This window comes from Pomacea canaliculata, linkage group LG7, assembly GCF_003073045.1.
Source record: "Pomacea canaliculata isolate SZHN2017 linkage group LG7, ASM307304v1, whole genome shotgun sequence".
Lineage (NCBI taxonomy): Eukaryota > Metazoa > Mollusca > Gastropoda > Architaenioglossa > Ampullariidae > Pomacea > Pomacea canaliculata.
Window position 1 is genome coordinate 17,283,620 of NC_037596.1, and position 21,829 is coordinate 17,305,448.

At 41.4% G+C, this 21,829-nt stretch overlaps 5 protein-coding genes across 5 annotated transcripts in view; 1 reads left to right on the forward strand and 4 right to left on the reverse strand.

Annotated features, from left to right (window-relative positions):
- The window catches only part of LOC112567888, a 77,051-nt gene that overhangs the window by 27,056 nt on the left and 28,166 nt on the right, over positions 1 to 21,829 (reverse strand). The window lies entirely within an intron of this gene.
- LOC112567892 lies at positions 1,450 to 9,278 on the reverse strand. The gene is made up of 5 exons (XM_025244767.1): positions 9,136 to 9,278; positions 2,657 to 2,757; positions 2,350 to 2,461; positions 1,794 to 1,957; positions 1,450 to 1,576 (listed from the first exon to the last, which is right to left on the reverse strand). The coding sequence occupies exons 2-5, from the start codon at positions 2,681 to 2,683 to the stop codon at positions 1,475 to 1,477; spliced, it is 405 nt and encodes a 134-aa protein (XP_025100552.1). The 5' UTR covers positions 2,684 to 2,757; positions 9,136 to 9,278; the 3' UTR covers positions 1,450 to 1,474.
- On the forward strand, positions 3,268 to 4,029 carry LOC112567477 (tigger transposable element-derived protein 1-like). The gene has a single exon (XM_025244170.1). The coding sequence runs from the start codon at positions 3,268 to 3,270 to the stop codon at positions 4,027 to 4,029; it is 762 nt and encodes a 253-aa protein (XP_025099955.1).
- Positions 12,024 to 15,771, reverse strand: LOC112567889. Its single transcript, XM_025244764.1, has 3 exons — positions 15,556 to 15,771; positions 13,921 to 14,276; positions 12,024 to 12,932 (listed from the first exon to the last, which is right to left on the reverse strand). Exons 1-3 carry the CDS (start codon positions 15,732 to 15,734, stop codon positions 12,685 to 12,687), a joined length of 783 nt encoding a protein of 260 aa, XP_025100549.1. The 5' UTR covers positions 15,735 to 15,771; the 3' UTR covers positions 12,024 to 12,684.
- Positions 16,331 to 19,553, reverse strand: LOC112567478. The gene is made up of 3 exons (XM_025244172.1): positions 18,872 to 19,553; positions 17,546 to 17,591; positions 16,331 to 16,341 (listed from the first exon to the last, which is right to left on the reverse strand). Exons 1-3 carry the CDS (start codon positions 19,499 to 19,501, stop codon positions 16,331 to 16,333), a joined length of 687 nt encoding a protein of 228 aa, XP_025099957.1. The 5' UTR covers positions 19,502 to 19,553.

Sequence of the window (21,829 nt, forward strand, 5' to 3'; positions counted from 1 at the left end):
TTCGGCCTGCGGGCCATATCCATTTCGGACAGCCGTGTCGCGGGCCACTTCAACGCAAAAATACAAAAAAGAAAAAAAAATAGAACAGATACCATTTTTATTAGAAGCAAGTTGTACTTACCATTAATTATGTAGTAATTAGTGAGGTATTTGAAGTTGTCTTGTTAAAATAAAAGTTAGAAATTGTGTTAAAATACATTTTAATCGAGGTACCCCAAGGCGATCCACCCCCCAGACACCGACACAGGTCCTGTAGAGGATCCACATCATGTCATGCGACAAGAGTTAAATATAGAGATAGAAGATGAAAGTAAACTTAACGAAAATTAACCAACCCTCAACATTAAAGTATTAATTACAATTTAAATACGAATCAGTAGCTTAGAATGGCTCCAACAGGATAATATTGTTGTTAAAATAGATAGAACTGTTGTCTACATTCAATGACTTTATTGAAACAAATCGTCCTGAGATGGCGTGAAGACAATAATGTGCACCAAAGAAGAAAAATTAAAGAAGAATTCGTTTATTTGCCAAGTAACACTACATTGGGAATTCGATTTGATAACAACCGCCACTTATACACACGTGTGGACGCTGCTACTGGTATTGATACACACCCCTTCCCCCAAACAATTTTCTTCTTCTTTTTTTATACATAGAGATACACTATCACAACATTTCATTCTCATTCACATGCTCTGTCCACATTATCGGTTTGTCTTCTATTAATTAAAAAAAACACATTTAGGTACTTTGTAAGGTATATTATAGAAGACAGGTAGGATAACGGAAAGGTACTGAAACCTGAATGAGGAGGTTGTCACCGGAGATGGCCTGTTGAAGTTGACGAGCCGTGAGGTTGGGGAAGGCGATGACCTTAGCGACGGGCAGACCGGGAGCGATGTCGGACACCAGGTGAGACAACATGGCCTCCGCCTTGTCCAGCTGTGACACGGCGTTACTCAGTTTCTGTCTAATGTTGTTGACTATATCCTGCTGTGACATGTTTAAATCTTTGATATTGTCACCCACTGCCTTCACCTCACAGACTGTCAGTCCGTACTGTCGGTGAATGAGAAGCACATCAAAGTCTCCCTGTTTCCAGTTGTGTGGTAGAGAAGGAGAAAGGTTTGGAGTGGTCGGGGTAGGTTGGTAGCGGCGTCAGCCGTAACAAGGTTCACCCAGGTACTGTCCGAACTGAAGCTGAGTCAGTCCAACCATCACATCTCGTTTCTCTTCAAACATTTTTGAAGACAAACAAACATCCGCTGCATGGCAGCATCATCTTTGACATCACTGTCTTGAAGGACGGAGGAGGCTGTGGAATGACGGATGAGCAGCAGAAGATGAACTCGTTGGCACGTAGAATGGTTAGACTGACCAGCGATGGACCCGCTGACCAGTGCTGACTGTAGGACGAGAAATCCTCCTGACCAGGAGTCAGCTGCCTGTCTAGTCATTCGGCACGCGGTTACGTAGACAGGAGGCAGGAAGTAGGCGCGAGAGTCGAGATGAGGAACGCGGCCTCCACCCACTGTAGCCAGAATGTCTGGGCCTGGTCTGGTAATGGGTCCTGTGTGAAGACCAGTCTTGTCAATTAAATAATAACTGCTTATTATTTTTAAATCATTTGTGTTTTTTGCTGAGACTTTACTTGTATTAGCTACTGCTATTTAGTACTGAAGATGGCCCTTTGTATTTTCTGTCATTCAGTAAGGTGCTTTTTTATCTCCTACGTTATAATGTGTTGCACACTGTTCTTAGATTTATTTGATTGTCAACAAACAAACCTTTAAACCACTCTTCTGGCTGATGAGCCTGACTGCAGCCTCGATCTGAGAAGGAAGACCGCGGATGATAAGAATCTTCATACCTGGTACAGGTGAGGGGTTGGGGTCAAACTCTATGTCAGCGCCTGTGTTTTTCTTTACCTCTTCCAGAGGACGTGTGTTTACTTTAAAAAGAAATACTTTTTTTATAAGGGTTTTTCAATGCGCATACACAATTGTCTAAATTATAAAAGATAATTTTTTTAAACTGTTTATTTATCACTACGAGGAGGTGTAACGACTGATTGCGCTAATGCTATTGTTTATTTTTAGCATTGACATCCAACACAGATCATTAGTAATTTACTCGTAATCATGAAGCTGCTCTTTATAATTATCAAAATCACCATAATAATTGATCATTTCTTTTCTATTGTCCACCATTTTCATGGCTTTACTGATTCTGATGTTTACATGTGAATACTATCTCTCTACTTTTCTCCTGTCTACTTTTTATTCTGCTTTCATCTATTGTCAGTTTTTGAAAAAAGTAAAGCATATTAAAAATACAACCTACCTGTATCTGTAAGTAGTGCCGCCTGTTCATCAGTCACAGCGTGTAGGTAAACTTTGACCCCACCACCGGCTCTAGAACTCTGGCTACCACCTCCTCCTTTAGGTCGCTTACCCTGTGACAGTTATTACAGTGAGAGGAGAACATGGTGAGACTGAACACCGGGTACATCACTGAGATGATAATGTACAGGATGACATTAAATATCTACACCAGCATTATACTAGCTTAAACGACCAGCATACTACAAAATTATGATGATAAAACTAGTTGAAGTACTCTAAGCGTGCAGGGAGGGAGAGTGGCTCACCTGACCAGACGACGGATGAGCAGACATTGTTGACAGTGGTCTCCCCTGTACAGGACCAGCGTCTACACCACGTGGTGAGAAACGAGCAAACTGTCATGTGTCTGGGGTCATGGAGTAATACAGTGTCAGTGGCATAGTATCAGTAGCATGTTATCAGTGCCATAGAGTCAGTAAACTGACAAAACTGTTTCTGTAAGCTCTATTGTAGTTATCTCGTTTTGTTAATTATTAGAACATAGCCCATTCCCTAACTAACCTCAGTAGCCATTTTGTAAGACTAGCCACAATGCTAAACGATAATTGTTTGTTTCCTCGGTTCCTCTTCTCTTTTAATTTCTTCCTATTTCTCACTTTATTATGTGTTTATTTAGCATAGGGGTGTCAAACTCAATTACCCAGGGGGCAAATGTCACATCGTACACAAGGTGGCTGGCCGAAGGTTATCAATTAAGTCCGATAACTTTTTATTGAACAGTAGAAAACTAAACGTTTGTTATTAATTTTGTGTAAACAAAATCATACATTAAAACAAAATTAAAGTACAGTGGAACCTCGGATAGCTGACAACCTACGAAGATTTGCAGAAGAAAACCCCAGGGACAAGTGCTGCGATGAATTTTGTTTTCAAAGCCAGTCGAGGCTCGTTTGAGAAATTTAGGCACAGAACAGGCATCCACTGCGTCACAAGGCACGGGGAGGCAGCGAGTTCTGACAAGGCAGGGGCCGAGAAGTTCGTACAAGAATTCAGACAAATCATAGAAGGAGGTTACATACCGCAACAGGTTTTTAACGCGGATGAGACAGGACTGTTTTGGAAGAAGCTGCCGAATAAAACGTACATTACGAAGGAGGAGAAAGCACTGCCAGGGCACAAGCCTATGAAAGATAGGGTAACTCTTCTATTGTGCAGTAACGCCAGTGGGGATTTGAAGCTGAAGCCGCTGTTAGTCTACCATTCAGACAATCCAAGAGTATTTAAGAAGAACAATGTAATAAAACAGAAATTGCCTGTTATGTGGAGGTCTAATTCTAAGGCCTGGGTGACCCGCCAATTTTTTGTTGAGTGGGTGACCAAAGTTTTTGCCCCGACTGTGAAAGAATACCTACAGAAGAACAACTTACCCCTCAAATGCCTTCTCCTGCTGGATAATGCTCCAGCACATCCTCCAAATCTCAACGAGTATTTAGAAGGCGAGTTCGATTTTGTTCATGTGCGCTATCTGCCACCAAACACAACCCCTTTGCTGCATTCTATGGATCAACAGGTCATTTCAAACTTCAAAAAACTGTACACGAAAGCCTTATTCAAAAAGTGCTTCGATGTAAGGAATGATACCAACTTAACTCTCAAGGACTTCATTTCCACGTTTTGAATTGTGTTCATCTTATTGATAGCGCTTGGAACCAAGTGACCTACCGTACGATGAATTCAGGATGGAGGAAACTCTGGCCTGACTGTGTGCCAGAGCGAGATTTTGAAGGATTCCAACAAGACATTGTTGATGACATTGTTTCCCTGGGCCAAAGCATGGGGTTGGAAGTGGATAATGACGATGTTGAAGAGCTTGTGGAGGAGCACGATAACGAACTCACTACTGAAGAGTTGCAGCACCTTCAGGCTGAGCAAGAAAAGAATTTAGCTGAGAATATGTCTTCGGAGGGGGAGGAAGAAGGGAAGGAGGAATTCCCAAGTTCAATGATTAAAGAAATGTGTGCGAAGTGGAGGGAATTGCAAATGTTTGTAGAAAAGTCTTTCCTTAACAGTGCGATAGGCAATAGGAACCTAAACATGTTCGATGATAATGTGATGTCGTATTACCGAAGAGTTTTACAAGAGAGACAGAAGGAACAGACACTGGACAAGTTTTTTCCTTCAACCTCAAAGCGACAGAAAAGGGAAGTCTCCCCCGATTTTACAATGTCACGTATGCTCATGGAGGGGGAATTCAGGCAGTAATTCCACCCCTTCCTTCCCACACCTGCTTCCAACCACGCCGTCAAAACGGCGAGTTTTCTGATGTTTAAATGCTTTCGTTAATGTTTTTATGTTTATTTAACTTCATTTATTTTGTATCATAACTGTTCTTATTAAACAAATACCTATATAGCCTGTAACTTTCAAATATTAGCGAGTCAAAAGGGGCTGGGAACCAATTAAATCTGTTTCCTTTATTTCTTATGGGAAAAATTGTTTCGGATAACGAACATTTCGGATAACGAACAGCTTTCCAGAACGGATTAAGTTCGTTAACCGAGGTTCCACTGTAATAACAAACCAAGGCTTAGCAGGTTTTTTTCTTAATTTACTTTGTCAGAAGTGGACGTTTTGACATTTTTTCTTGGCAACAAGTTCGTTTATATTTGGAGTAAGATTCTGTGTTGTGGAGATTCTAAGGATGGACTGCAAGTGTACATCAGTAAGACAACTCCTGTGTGATGTTTTGTTGATCTTCATCACAGAGAAAAGTTGCTCACACAAATAAGCTCCATGTTGAGGACTTTAGCACACAACGATTCTTGGTGTATTATGCAGTGATATGCTTTCTACTCCCCACTACAATTTTCTTGGATATGTGACCGCATCCGTGCAACTAGTCCACTCTGTGGCCGCACATCGCCGGCGCTCCATCTGTTGTAAGTGCAACAAGTTTGTCCCAGGGCAGGTTCATGTCAGTCATACTTTGACACACGTTGTCAAAAATGTCCTTTCCTGTCTTTGTCCCATGAATGGATTTATGTCTAATATTTCTTCTGTGATACTCAGACTGGAGTCGACTCCACGGATGAAGATGGCGAGCTGTGCGGTGTCCGTCGTGTCAGTGCTTTCATCGACTGCAAGAGTGTAAATGTAGGCAACGAAGTTTTTGCTTTTTTCGATCAGCTGTGTTTTCACATCAGTGGCCATCTCACAAATCCTATTAGCAACCGTGTTTCTGCTGAGGCTTACATTTGCAAACCTTTGCCTTTTGTTTGGAAACAAGACTTCACACACTTTCATCATGCAACTCTTCACAAACTCTCCCTCATTGAATGGCCGGGCTGATTTAGCAATCGCGTGCTCTGGCCTGCTCAGTACTATTTGCTATGACATGTGATGTTATTGCATCAGTACATGTATGTAAAAGAAGATATAATTTGGCAAAAAAGACACACATCATCAATACACAAGCAGCAATTATTTCAACACCGTGGCTTGCTGTTTATACTCGGATACTTATATCTCTCTGGCGGCAGTCATTCCCTCTTGACGACGCAGGAACTGGACAGTCAGTATTCCACAGTCGGCACTTATCATCCACAGTCCACGTGTTTAATTCAGTTCCCACGTATCATGCACAGTTTGCACATATAATTCTAGTTGGTAGGCATATATATATAATCCCCTGTCCTTGGAGAAGCTATACTCCCACCAACAGGGCCGTGCTTAGGGGCAGGCGGACGAGGCATCTGCCTATGGCCCCGCTCTTCAAGGGGCCCCGGGCTTTTGATTGATATGGTAACTAGGCATATGGAAGTGTAGTCAGCCGTATCACATAGCAAATGTCGTTAACAATACGGTACGTTTCAGACAGTTCCGTCGATGACGTTCCTCCAGGAGTCTATGAACATTTCATTGAGTTCATGGTTGTTCCTGAAAGTATGGGAGAGGATCTGACTAATGTCCTTCTAGAAGAGCTAGAAAAACTGGGGCTAGATTTTGCTGATATACGTGGCCAAGGTTACGACAACGGCGCCAAAATGAAAGGAGAAAAGTCTGGAGTCCAAGCGCGTCTTAGGGAAATAAATCCACGCGCCTTATTTTCCCCCTGTGCATGTCACAGTTACAACCTCCTGCTTGGTGATATGGCCAAATGTTACCCAGAAGGTATGACATTTTTCGGCATCCTGCAACGATTGTACCTTCTCTTCTCTGGATCTGGGAAAAGGTGGGGAATCTTGCTTCAGTTTGTGACAGACCTGACTCCCAAACCTTTATGTTAAACACGATGGGAGTGTCGTGTAGACAGCGTGAAAGCTGTGAGGTATCAGGCTGGAAACTTTTATGATGCATTGGTCAAACTGTCGGAGGAAACGAACGATCCAAAAACTCGGAGTGAAACTGAATCACTGGCTAACGAACTGAAGAATTTCAAATTCCTTGTTTCCTTGTGCTTCTGGTATGACTTGTTGTTTCGAATAAACAGTAAAGAACTTCAAGGTCTGACTGCGGATTTTTCAGATGCACTAAATGGCTTGGAGGGCATTTGCACATGGCTGACAGATTATCGTCAAAATGGATTTTCAAGCTCTCTGATTAATGCAAGAGAAATTGCAGAGGATTTGGATACAGAACCAGTTTTTAAAGCTACACGAATTAGAAAGAGAAGGAGAATGATTACGAACAATACAAAGGAGAAGATGTAGGAGGAAGAAATGCCCAGGAGGATTTCCGCATCAACTGCTTCAACATAATAGTGGATACAGCAACTGCGTCTCTTCAAAGAAGATTGGAACAATTAAGGAATCATAATCAAATTTTTGGATTTATCTACAACTTCAAGGAGCTGCCAAAGTCGGTGCTGAAGTCATGTGGGAAGAATTTGGAAGATGTGTTAACACATGGAGAAAGCCGAGATGTCGATGGATACATGCTTGCCGAGGAAATGGACGTATTGAAGTATGTTTTTCCAGATTCTGTGCATGGAGACCTTCGTAAGATGTTGACTTTCCTCTCCATTAAAGGACAATCATTCGATTTTCCGAATGTATGGATTGCCTTAAGAATTGCCCTCACAATACCTGTGACAGTAGCTTCCGGAGAACGAAGTTTCTCGAAGCTGAAATTAATTAAAACTTACATGCGGTCAACGATGTGCCAAGATCGGCTGAGGAACATGGCCTGTGGCCATACTCTCCATCGAGAACAGTGTTTCTCGGGAATTAGATTTCAGTGAACTGATTGATGATTTTGCTTCAATGAAGGCCAGGAAAGTTCACTTGTAAATATTTTTTAGTGTTGAACACTTGCATGTTATATTATGCCGTATGTTTACGTGTTGCTATGTTATTTGGTTACTAAATCTGAATGTCCTTCGCATGTACGTGTGTCGGTGTGTGTGTTGTGTGTTACTTAATGGCGGATGCAAACCCATCAACTCAACCTCAACTACGACTGCAGACTATAGGGTTCCCTTTGTTGTAACCTATTGACGAACGTTACAAATAAATTAATCGTAGGCTTATGTTGTAATGTGTATGCAGCGTGCTGTCAATGATAAAAGACGAGATATCCCTGAGGAAAAAAGTGACTTTAGATCCCAACTAAAACCGTGTGATCGTGGCGTGAGGGCCCCGCACATGCCTTTTGTCTCGGGCCCCGCGGGGGCTAAGAACGAGCCTGCCCACCAACTTGATCTCCACAAGTTTGCTTCTCACAACTTAACGTCTCATCGAGACGACTTCCGCTCGCCAACCCGCAGAGTCAGACAGTGATGAGTTTCTATTAGTCTTTTGCTGAGCTGCCTCATCATACACGTGGGTTGACCCTAGTCACCCTTTGATCTCGGACCGATTCAGGGAAGTTAACAGGTACTAAAAGTCTTCGACCCGCGGCCCGTGTTCAGGCCAGCGTGTCCCGTGTCAAAGGTCAGATTTATGGGCCCCGCCTTCACCCTCCCTTCAGGTCATCAACAGGAGCGGTGGTAACTTGACCAGTGCACTGTTGGTGGTCTGCACAAACTTCACTAAACTCATCCCATCGCTTGCTGTGCTAGACGGGAACTTTTCTGTTCTTTGCCTTCTAACTGTCACCGTCGAAGGGGCCATTGACAGTGATTAACTAAAATTCTTTCGTGGGCCAGGTAAAATTTCATGGCGTGCCGGATGTGGTCCGCGGACCGCGTGTTTGACACCCCTGATTTAGCATCTATAAAAAATAAAAGTATTAAACTACCTTTTCCTAGATGCTGATAATAGCTGAGAGTGAGGATTATCAGACAAATCATGTGGACACAACACATTCGTGTCTACAAAGTAACTAAGTAAAGAAACACATTCATAAGCTTGAGCTTAAAACGAGTACTCTAGATGTTTGACATAACAACATTTACAAGCTACAATGTATAAAATATGATGAGAAATTCCTCTCTCACTGTCCTGCCTCCCCCAACCCTGTTTAAGGCCATGTCGCTATTCCCAGCAGCTGGTTGACAAGGGAAAGTTTGCTGCGCCACACGGGTATCGAACCCAAGCGCCTCTCAGATCAGATGCCAGCGGTCTTAGCACTGTTTCCACAGCTTGTGGAGACAACTACTGACTACATGTACTTCATAGTTGACTTCAGCATTGTGATATACCCAATATACACAAAGTACACTCAGTACTGCTAAGTATTGCAAACACACTAAAAGCCTGTGTCCTCCTCCTCAGGCCACGATGGCGATGTTATCGCTGTATTAAAGTTTTTATCACATCAACGACAGAAGGAAATCAGTACTCACCTGTAAATCTCTCTCGCGCTTTTACAGTGGAATAACTGAGTTATTTCTCTTGCTGTGGTCACGATGAGGAATGGCAAGATGGCGGAACTAAGAGCTGTGTACTCTGTTATAAAAATGTTCCTCAATGTCGATCTACTTTATCGGAGTTTCCCGAATCGCGAAATAATAGTTCAGCTTTAATGTCATCGATGATATTGTATGTGTAGTGGGCAGGAGTGTACATGAGTGTATTGTTGTGTTTAAACAGAAATGTAAACTAAATAAATAAGTATTATAGATCAACATCCGGGTGTGTTCAATGTTAATATTAGTGTAATCGTTTGGGCACGATATGGTCTTTTCTGGTATTCCTCGAGGCTTAGGCCCCAGTGAGTAGATTGAAACACTTGATGAATCGTTTGAAATTACCTCAGCTGTTCACACACTTGTGTATACACAGTGGATATCGGCTATACTAAGGTTGGACATTTCAGCCGACCAAGGACAAAACACTGCGGTAGCCAGTGTAGGGTAAACCCTGTGCGTAAATAAACGAATACATAAGGGAGAAAACACTGGAACCTTTGGGATCTGTTCCCTCAACGATTACTTCCCTTTAAGTGCTAAGAAATTCAACCAATCATGTGTTTCATCGTGTTTTAAACCACTGTATACTTTGTTTTCTTGTGCGCCATATTCACATTAGTTGAAAAGTCACTCGATTTGTCCTGGATTTGTACTCAAACAACAAAAAAATATCCGCTTTGCATTCCCAGAAGCCCTTGCGCGGCTAGATCGTGACGTCATCTGTGGAAAGCGCCATTTATAGTTTGTTTACTTGAGCATCATATTGACATTAGATGAAGGTCACTCGATTTGACGTGGATTTGTACTCAAACAACAAAAATTGAGAAGAAAACAGTAAGTAACATTTAAATTCTAATGTATATTCTAATAAAATATGATCTTCTTTGGTACTTTATGCTTGTATATATCATGCACAAAAAATGTTCTTGAATTTCCGACCGGTTTCTGAAATCTAAGCCCCATACAGTTACTATCTTTGATGTGAGCTTTACGAGAAATCTTTAATACGAGAAATCAAAACCTATAAAAATTAATACCGCGCAAATGTGTTTTTAAAATGCTCCTTGAAAAAGCGCATCACATATATTTCTCTTTTTTGTAGTTTAACAGATATAAATTTTTTAACACCGGTGAAAATTTGCTTCGCGACTACTCGGTGCTCCGTAGTGATTTTTTTTTTTTCGAGCGGCTCTGTACGTTCTTAGAATACCGATAATAATATTATTAAATGCATCAATCTGATTTTTTTTTTATTTATTTTTTTTTTTTTTGACAAAAAAAAAAGTTCTTTCATCTCAACTTTATATGCAGTTATCAAAGTGTGATTCCTGGAGGTGTAACTTGTGCTCGCATGATATATCCTGTGAAACCCTGTGTGAAATTTTAAAAAATTTAATTACACCTACCTAATATGCTTTAGATTACCTAATAAATGACTGTTTATGCAGGATTCAAATGTAAACAGTTTTGTTTCACACAGTTTGATCTCTTATTATTAGTTTAATTTTTTTCTATCTTTTACAGTTATTTTTAATGATTTTTTTTTAAATTGGTGATTTTCCATGCCCACAAGGAGAGTGTGACCTCGTTGAACCCTGACATCAAATGACGGCGGATTGTAACGATTCGCGATTGAGTCGAATCTAGTTAGATTCATTTTTATTTTTAACTTTCCCTGTGGTCAGGGAAGAGCAGTCGCGCGAGCGCTGACGTAGCTCTGCGTGACGATTCTTTTGCGTCATATAGTGAATGACGTAAAATGAACTGAGCACAGTGTAACTAGGGCGACGGTAGGCAATGGAGAGCCATGCAGTACTCATGATTGGTTGAGAGAGTCTCCAAGAAAGACAGTTGGATGGTCGTCCTAGTTTCCTGGTCGCTAAGGGTGCCTGATTGGTCAGGAAGAGAAAAAGAACGAGTTAACCTAGGAGATCTAACGTTCCTAGGGGCAGACGAGACCAAGCAGTTGGTGTGTACAGAGCTCCGTGGGGAGTGTACAGTGTATGGTTAACTGCCAGCAACGGATAGCCGACGTGTGTCCGGTGGAGTATTATCGTGTGAAGTATTACCCAGTGTGGTACAGGAATCAATCCAAGCGGAATATAATATCTTCGCCGATACGGCTTTTTATCTTTTATCTTCACGAACTGCGTGAAGAAATTCAGCGGACTTCACAGTTAACTACACAGTTAACTTCACGAACTGCGTGAAGAAATTCAGAGGATTAGTCTGCTGGTCAGTGATTTCGTCAGCGCCAACCGTCTGAGAAACGTTTGGAAGAGGTTGACGCTGGAGGGGGTAGCGTTATTTTATTTTGTTTCATCCTCATCTCAACGTTAATTAATTTCATAAACATTAAATGTGTTAATCGTTAAAAAGTAAAAGTAAAACATTAATATCTATACCCTACTGAATAAGATGTTCAAGATAACCAGCGTGACATTCACGCACATGGGAAAACACACGCAAAGATCAAAGTATGAGAATTATTAGTGTAGTTACAAGTGTTTGGGTTGACAGTACTGTGACAACAAACAAACAAGTGTAGCGGGACTGACCAGGTTCCTCACTCAGACTAACACCGTGGAGTCATGTCCTGGTCTTGCAAGAAGTGTGATTGTGAAAGGACTGACAGAAACTTGTGAACATGAACTCGGTGGATAACAATTAAAAGTCTTTATTCATTTGAAAGTCGCGACCTGTTCACTTCTTGTGGTGTAATCATTCAGAGACCAAATTAGCAATAGAATCAAAATCGTCTCCTGAGGAGAGTAGAAGGTAACTGTGAGAAAAATGACAAAGTCACACGAGAATGGGTTTTATTATTTGTGTAACTAACTGGGCAGGTCACGTGATGTTCGTCATTCTCAGATCTTGGAGACATGTTGACAGCTGCTCTGGCAAAATAACGGTTTGAAGGGAGGTCTGTACACGACTTAGTATGACACAGTCTGTGTGTGAATTCATAAACAAATACAAGAAAACAAATCCCTGGAACATATTTAACAATCCACTGCAGAAAAGAACATGGAAAGTTAATATTTAAAAAAACTTTTTTGTCTTAAACGTTTTACTGCCACAGCCCGACACACAGTTACTGCTGCTCCTGGTGATGTTGCAGCTACAGTGCATGTACTTTCTCGAATTGTTGATAAGAAAAAAGAATTTTTTCCAAAAAGTTTAGTTTATGTGTGGTGTGCTATGTTGTAAAACGTATTTACATGCTGCAATAAAAGTGTCACCTCATCTGTGTGCATACGTATGATATTGAAGTTAACACTAGTTGTTGTGTAAAGACAGACACCGACTGTTGTGAGTGCAATACACAACATGTATATAGAAATGTGTCATACACAACATGTGATGACGTCAGATACCCTTTGGTTTGTCTTTAGAGTAGACAATCAGAAAATGTGACGTACACCGGGACATGGAGTGGAACCGGGATAAAACGTTATTCTCCAGACAGACGACGACTTTTCTCTACAGACCACAAACACGATCTCCACTCGTCACCCACACCACGTCACTGCGGGCCGTGGCAACGTCCTCGATGTCATCGTCCTTCATCATCCGCACTGGGATACCCGCTTCTTTCAGTCCCTTCACCATACCCGAGTCAACACTAATGTCATCCCAGTTCAACACCAGCACGTCTCTCCACCGCAGGCAGGACGGTGTTGTGGCGCTGTTGGTGGAGGTGACGGTCGTGGCTGTTGTCATGACATTCTCTGTTAACATTCAAAGTAAGTTTCTACTGTTAGTTACTTGTCAGAGATACAGCGTACACACTGAGAGACACATGGATATAAACATGACGTAAAATAACAGTAACACGTGACTTACACAGTGAGCGTAATGATAATAATGATAATACACATAATAATAATGATAATGTTTATTATAATAATAGTGGCATTTTGTAAGCGCACTTTTCCGCCATTAGTTTTGACATAAGCAGTCAGCAATGTCCATGTAGATTATCAGACTCCACAGCACAATCACACTACAGGTAAACTCAACATGTTGTACACAAAGTAAACAACACAAACAACGGCGTTACACACAGCAACATTACAGGTGTCACACAGTCAAGAGGAGGTGAACACAGATTCACCTGAATACTTCAGTTGTAGGCAACACAGGTAAGTATCCAGACACAAGATCACGTGACAGCAGCCTCAAACACACATGGAGCAGACGACAGACAACCACCAATCCCTGATATCACACTCATCGTCAGTCACATCGTTGAGATGAAGAGGACACAAACATCTACTCTACAGACAGTGCAGCCATGAGGCACAGGTCCGCACATCAGACAACGGAAAACTGAGTGGTCAGCAGTGCCAAACATGGATTGTCAGTGAAGTAGACACAAGTAATACACATGATGAACAGGTGTAACATATGGCAAGATGGTGTAGATGTTACAGTTAAATAAAAATGTCCTAGAAACTGAGACACGTTGTAAAGATACAGAAACCGATTCAGAAACTTGGGTAATGATGTCACACTTTCAGAGATGACCAGTCCACACAAACCATGGTTCAGATAAAAGGTCAAAGACGACATGGTATGAAGAGCTGTCACCCTGTAGGTAGTTAGGCAAACAACATCTCACATTCATCTTCACAAGACTGTTTCTCAGTTGCTTGTTATTTATCACACGGTGTTTATTTGTCAACAGACGTTACACTACACAACACCCACACCTACCTGTTACACCAACACGGAGACTGAGTAGGAAGCTGGCCACGTCACGACCGCACGTCACACAGTGAACTGGACTGTAACCTGAGTGACCGTGAAGTTGGTGATACAGTCGTCTGACTGGCGGGCCGTATGTGTGGTCGGGCACACCTCTCTTACTGTATGGCTTGACACGATATCTCAGAGTAAGATCTATATCTTTCTTGACTTCCCTGACGACGGCCGGTGGAGAGCGGAGGGGTCTGGTTAAATATTCCACTTGCCAGCTGGCGGGTGCGTATCCATCGTAACAACTTGCCGCCCAAAGATGGAGATCAGGAACTTGTGTCAGCAGCTTGTCACACACAGTGGGGAAGTTTGACCTGTGACAGACATGAGTGTTGCTATAGTTACCGTCACACACAGCTTCCCGCTGATCAAAGGTCGTCGAGCGCACAAACATCACAAGTGTTCAATTCCTGTCAAAGTATTTTATGAAGTTTCATGAACAGAAATATCACTTTAATTCACAAGAAAGTCACGTGTTCAGAGTATGTCTGTGTTGTGTGTGACTAGACAGTAATTGTGTAACACGTTGATGTCAAGGGGAGGCTACTTGTATACTAAGCTCACTGACACTGTACATAATAATGTGTGTGAATAGCGGTGAATGCTGTGGTTGTGTGTGTAGATATGTATACATGCATGAGGGAGGGAGGCAAGAGAGAGTATGTGTCTGTTGTCTAACAGAGAATGTGTTAGTATACACGTAAATGTATCTTGTACAAATAAAAATAAGCAACTTACAAGCATTAACGTTTGTTACTGAAAAGAATTTTGTACAGATGTACGAAACTAATGTGTAAGGACTAGTTTCATCTTCTTCAACATGTACATGGCAGGAAGATGATAAAGAAATTGTGGTGTAAACTGAAAAAAATATATATTTTACTTTCTGTGTTTATGTGATCTATGGGAGAAAGAAGATGGGAGGGTAAAACTGATTTCCTAGATAAGTAGTAAATATAGTTGTATTCAATATGTCACTTATAACAGAAATTCTACCTAAACTATATATATATTTATATAAGATGCAAAGTTCTTAAGATGCAAGTTTTCTTTGCCAATTTTAAGTAATAATGTATTAAATGTTTATTTAGTATTGTTACTTTTGTTTTTGTTGTTGAGTATATATTAAATCCATCGACTGATGTAGTCTTCTGTTCCACATCTTTGTTCAACTTCGTTGTCTTCAACTCAGTGCTAACTGTCACAATGTGTTCATCAGGACAAATCGCAACTTTCTCATTTAATTTGACCATCAGTCTTGAAGCACCTCCATCTCGTCTTTGTTTACTTGTATACCTGTTGTTTGAATGAAAGCCACGGTCACGCGAACTACCGTTTCTTTCGGAAAGTCGAGGTCGAGGCTTGTCACCTGGGTAACCACGTATGGAAGATCGCGCATGCGTAGAACATGTCATTGTAAAAAGCGTGTGAGAAAAAAATAGTTACTTACTGGTACGAAACTTGCGTGAGCAGGGCAGGTGTCCCTTTCATTAAGGAAATATTACCTGTGAAACACCTGGTGGTGATTGTAAGATCACAGCAAGCGACATCTACCTGTGTGTCTATCATCACATCACACGATGCACTACTCACCCCGCTTCATCAGCGATGACATACAACGACCCTCCTGTTGCTGCCTGTGACAAGTCGTTGATGGCCTTCTCCGCATCCTTATACTCATAAAGACGATACAGCAGCAGGTGAGGCTGACCGGGGGATACACCTGCTGACTGTTGTGTGTTTACTGTCTGCAGCAACAGGTGATACAACATGCTGCACGCTGAACGACTCTCCCAGCAAGTACTGACAACGTAGACGTGGTGACCACAACGCAGCCACCGTATGGCCATCAGCAGCAGCACCACAGTTTTACCTGTACCGGGCGGTCCGGTGACAAAGAGTCTGTCAGGCGGGTTGTGTAGCAGGTGAACTTGCTCCGGGAAGAGTGTGATGACAGCAGTATAGCACTCTCCTGTCCACCACACGGCCTGACCCAGGGTCTTGACACTCACACGTGGAGGACATGTACATGGCACAGTCACTGTTGTCGCCGGACCGCAGAATCTAGTACAGTCACATCAATTGATGTCTTTTACAAATACTATTACTATTATTTTACAATTAATAATAAGTTATTTGTTAACTGTATTTCGTTTTCCCCCAAAAGTGTATAACTTCTATTAAAACTAAAGAGACGTTTTATTTTACTATCTATTAACTTATAAAACTTTCAAAAGCTTACTTCGATGATGGACACAATGATCTACTCCAAATTAAGTATTAAAGTACTAAATCACAATGCTAAACAGCATAATAAAATATTTTAAGGTACAATGTGTTTAAAGTTTAACAAGTTTACAGAAAGCAGTTAGTGAGCTCCTAGAAAAAAGTATTTAGAAAAAACAAGAGAATAATTATAACACTGTGACAATGGTTCGCCTCTGGCAAACAGTCGGACTTACAACATCTTTATTTTTTTGTTGAACCTGAGACTACATCAGTGGATGAATACAGGTTTCATGAGCTACATATGCACTGAAAACGCACTTCTTCCGTACAAATTATTCCTAACACCCTATCCCACCATGCTAGTCCTTTGTGACAACTTCCATGCTCGTCTTCCTTTTGCAATATCATGTTACTCTCAGTTCTTGTACTTATTTTTTTGTTCCTCTGCGTTTTCTGTATATGATTTTTTTATTTATCATTAGAACTGTTGTTTAATCTTTTTATAGTTCGTGTGTTATTCGTTTGTTTTCCTGTCCCTCGTATTCTGTCCATGTTCCGTTCTTGTTCTTAAGCGCTAAGAGCTTGCTCCTTAGGATGATGAGTATGTACTTTACACATTTTGTCTTTTGTATGTGTGTGTGTGTGTGTGTTTTGTTTTAATGTTTGGTTTGTGTAAATGCAGGAAAATCTTCGACGAAAAAATGGCAGGTCTAGGGTGGGTCACGTTTTACATATATTCTACACACACTACAAAGATTCCAACATTTGAGATACACTTAAACTTTAAATCTAACGAATTTCTATATCTACACGCGTGTCTCATTTACCAGCGTGTCTTCAGGTTAGGACTGTCGTATATACTGTGAATAAAGTGTTGTTGGAAATCTTATCAACTGCAAAGACTCAGTCTCCTGGAGAGGTTGGCACCGTAGATGGAGGACCAACCAACATGCCATTGATTACGATATCGGCTTTAAGGACTTCTGCTTTCTCGCCAATCAACACATTTCGAATGTAACATCTGGAAATACTTACCAAGCCTTGTTGAAGATGAAATTCTTACTTATGGAATATAGTCTGATGACGATTTGTCTGACGAGAAAAGCGGCGTGAGCACTGATGTCACATCTAACATCGTACACGACAGGCTTAGACTGTGACAGTGTTGTGACTACACATTATTGTCATATTTACCTGGCTACCAGTGTCTTGTACAACTTAGATGTCATGTGACTGTCAGGTCCAGCCCCAGCCACACGTCGCTGCCACCAGTGTCCGAGTTCCCTCAGCACGTGACTACTGACGTCACACGGGGTCTTGGGGTCAGACAACTGATCACAGCACAGACACAGACCTGGGATGCTGGAGGGATCTGTTGTTCCCAGACATCGACACAGGTCCTGTAAAAGATCCACATCATGTCATGCGACAAGAGTTAAATATAGAGATAGAAGATGAAAGTAAACTTTACGAAAATTAACTAACCCTATGTAACGATTCGCGATTGAGACGAATCTAGTTAGATTCATGTTTATTTTTAACTCTCCCTGTGGTCAGGGAAGAGCAGTCGCGCGAGCGCTGACGTAGCTCTGCGTGACGATTCTTTTGCGTCATATAGTGAATGACGTAAAATGAACTGAGCACAGTGTAACTAGGGCGACGATAGGCAATGGAGAGCCATGTAGTACTCATGATTGGTTGAGAGAGTCTCCAAGAAAGACTGTTGGATGGTCGTCCTAGTTACCTGGTCGCTAGGGGTGCCTAATTGGTCAGGAGGGAAAAAAGGACGAGTTAACTAGGTGATTCTAACGTTTCTTGACACAGACGAGACCAAGCAGTTGGAGAGTGCAGAGCTCCGTGGTCAGTGAACAGTGTGTGGTTAACTGCCTGCAACGGATATCCAACGGTTTTCCTGTGGAGTATTATCGTGTGTATTCCGAGTGTGGTGTAGAAATCAATTCAGTCGAAATATAACATCTTCGCCGATACGGCTTTAATCTCTCCTTAACTTCACGAACTGCGTGAAGTGATTCATGGGATTAACCTGCTGGTCAGTGATCTCGTCAGCGCCAACCGTCTGAGAAACGTTAGGAGGAGGTTGACGCTGGAGGGGTTAGCGTTATTTTATTTTGTTTCATCCTCATCTCATCGTTAGTTAATTTCATAAACATTAAATGTGTTAATCGTTGGCCGGACCTTTTTGTTGAAAAAGGTGAAAGAGTGCGGCGAGCGTGGTTTACAGTAGCTTAGAATGGCTCCAACAGGATAATAATAATGTTAAAATAGAACAGCTGTCTAAATAAAATGACTTTATTGAAACAAATCGTGCTGAGATGGAGTTAAAAAAATAATGTGGATCACAGAAGAAAAAATAAAGAAGAATTCGTTTATTTGCCAAGTAACACTACATTGGGAATTCGATTTGATAACAACCGCCACTTCTACACACGTGTGGACGCCGTTCCTGATACTGATATTGATACACACACCTTCACCCAAATAATTATTTTCTCTTTTTTTTATACATACAGATACACTATCACAACATTTCATTCTCATTCACATACACTGTCCACATTATCGGTTTGTCTTCTATCAATAAAAAAAATTGTTTACACATTTAGGTACTCTGTAAGGTATATTATAGAAGACATGTAAGGTAACGGAAAGGTACTGAAACCTGAATGAGGAGGCTGTCACCAGAGATGGCCTGTTGAAGCTGACGACCCGTGAGGTTGGGGAAGGCGATGACCTTAGTGATGCGCAGACCGGGAGCGATGTCGGACACCAGGTGAGACAACATGGCCTCCGCCTTGTCCAGCTGTGACACGGCGTTACTCAGTTTCTGTCTAATGTTGTTGTCTACATCTTGCTGTGACATGTTTACAGACTGAACATTGTCACCCACTGACTTCACCTCACAGATTACCAGTCCGTACTGTCGATGAATGACAAGCACATTAAAGTCTCCCTGTTTCCAGTTGTGTGGTAGAGAAGGAGGAAGGTTGGAGGGTCGGGGTAGGTGGGTAGCGGCGGCAGCGTAACAAGGTTCACTCAGGTACTGTTGAAACTGAAGCTGAGTCATTCCAACCATCACATCTCTGTTCTCTTCAAACATTTTCTGAAGACAGACAAATATCCGCTGCATGGCAGCATCGTCTCTGACATCACTGTCTTGAAGAGGAGGCTGTGGAATGGACGGATGAGCAGCAGAAGATGAACTCTTAGGCACTTGGTTAGACTGACCAGCCTGTCCAGGTGCTGACTGTAGGACGAGAACCTCCTGACCAGCAGCTGACTGTCTAGTCATGGGCACGCGGTTGACGTAGACAGGAGGCAGGAAGTAGGCGCGAGAGTCGAGATCAGGGAACGCGGCCTCCACCCACTGTAGCCAGAATGTCTGGGCCTGGTCTGGTAATGTGTCCTGTGTGAAGAACAGTCTTGTCAGTTAAATAATAACTACCTATTAGGTTATTTAAGTATTTCTGTTCAGACTTTACTTGTATTGTCTACTGTTATTTAATACTGGAGATGGCCCTTTGTATTTTCTGTCATTCAGTAATGTATTTTTTTTTATCTCCCACGTAATAATGAGTTGCACACTGTTCTAATATTTATCTGATTGTCAACAAACAAACCTTTAAACCAGTCTTCTGGGTGATGAGACTGACTGCCGCCTCGATCTGAGAAGGAAGACCGCGGATGATAAGAATCTTCATACCTGGTACAGGTGAGGGGTTGGGGTCAAACTGTATGTCAGCGCCTGTGTTTTTCTTTACCTCTTCCAGAGGACGTGTGTTCACTTTAAAAAGAAATGATTGATTGCCAATGAACATGCACATTTCTCTAACTTATAATAGACAATTTAATTTAAACTTATCATTTATTATTACCAGGGTTGTGCATGGGACATATTTTTCTATCCCATCCCATCCCATGGGACATTTACCATGGTAATAACATTCCTATGGACAACACTGCGCATTGCACACATGTTAACAAAGTCATGGCATAATGAAACTGGAATAAAAAAGTATTTTTCCTGTGCTTAAAAAGTCTGACAATGCAAATTTCAGCGTAAATTTATTTTACAATATCAAGTATCGACTACCATGGGAAATACAAATGTGTGCTGTCCCATCTCATCCCATCCCATGGGACGTTTCCCATGGGATTCCCATGGGATTCCCCTTCCTATGGACAACACTGATTATTACGAGGAGCTGTAACTGTATGATTATACTAATGACATTTAAAAAAATATTAACATCGAACACAGATCATCATTACTGTAGTCGTGCTCATATAGCTGCTCATTATGATTATCATCATAGTTATGATTATCATTTCTCTGTCAGTTATTCGCCATTTTCATTGCTTTATCGACTATGATGTTTACTTGTGAATGCTTTTTCACTACTTTTACTTTTTATTCTACTTTTATCTATTTTGAGTTTTAAAAAGTAAAGCATATTAAAAAATACAACCTACCTGTATCTGTAAGTAGTGTCGCCTGTTCATCAGTCACAGCGTGTAGGTAAACTTTGACCCGACCACCGCCTCTAGAACTCTGTCTACCATCTCCTCTTCTGGGTCGCTTACCCTGTGATAGTGATTACAGTGAGAGGAGAAGTGAACACCGGGTACATCACTGATGATCATGTACAAGAAGACATTAAATATCTACACCGGCATTATACTGGCTTAAAGGTATTTTCATACAACAAAATTAGGATGATAAAACTAGTTGAAGTACTGTAAGCGTGCAGTTAAGGAGAGTGGCTCACCTGACCAGACGACTGATGAGCAGACATTGTTGACAGTGGTCTCCCCTGTACAGGACCAGCTTCTGCACCACGTGGTCTCCACTCTTGGTGAGACACCAGCAAACTGTCATGTGTCTGGGGTCGTAGAGTAATATAGTGTCAGTAGCATGTTATCAGTTCCATAAACTGACAAAACTGTTTCTTTAAGCTCTATTATCAAGTAGTCGTTGACAGCTCGTTTTGTTATTTAAGGGAATATAACCCAAACCCTAACTACGCTCCACGGCACACTTGTATGAATATTTTTTCTGTGGATATTTTCTGAATTTGGGAAATGGTCAAATTGTGAATGAAACGTATGGGTACTGTCAAAATTGTTGAATGTCTGCATTAGAAATATGCATAATCTGTATTGAATCAATCTTTGAGAAGGAAAAATTTTCTGTAAACATAAACAAAATGCTTGAAGAAAAGGTGCAGGTGTAGGGAGCTTTGCTATGCTGTTACTGAAGCAGATCACCTCAATTTGAATTATTTTCCAGGTAATGGGTTGATTGTATGCATCTCAGTAATTGTAGTACTTGTACAGCCCAAAACTCAGGTATGATGAAAACAATATATCAGAGTGTCAGGAGAACTAAGAAGTATGTTTTAGAAGAATACAAAGGTTTCTGAGACATTTGTAATCATTTGCTTGCCACATGTTATTGGACAGTGATGATGTTTTGCTTTCTTGGTGACACATTTAATCTCTCCTACTGGTCAGTTGATACTTCAAACGGGAGTGCTTGTGTCTGTGGGTTGCTGGGAAGTTTTGTACAGTTTACTCTCTTTGCATGTTTCTCAGTCTCTGTCTATGGTCTATTGTGTGT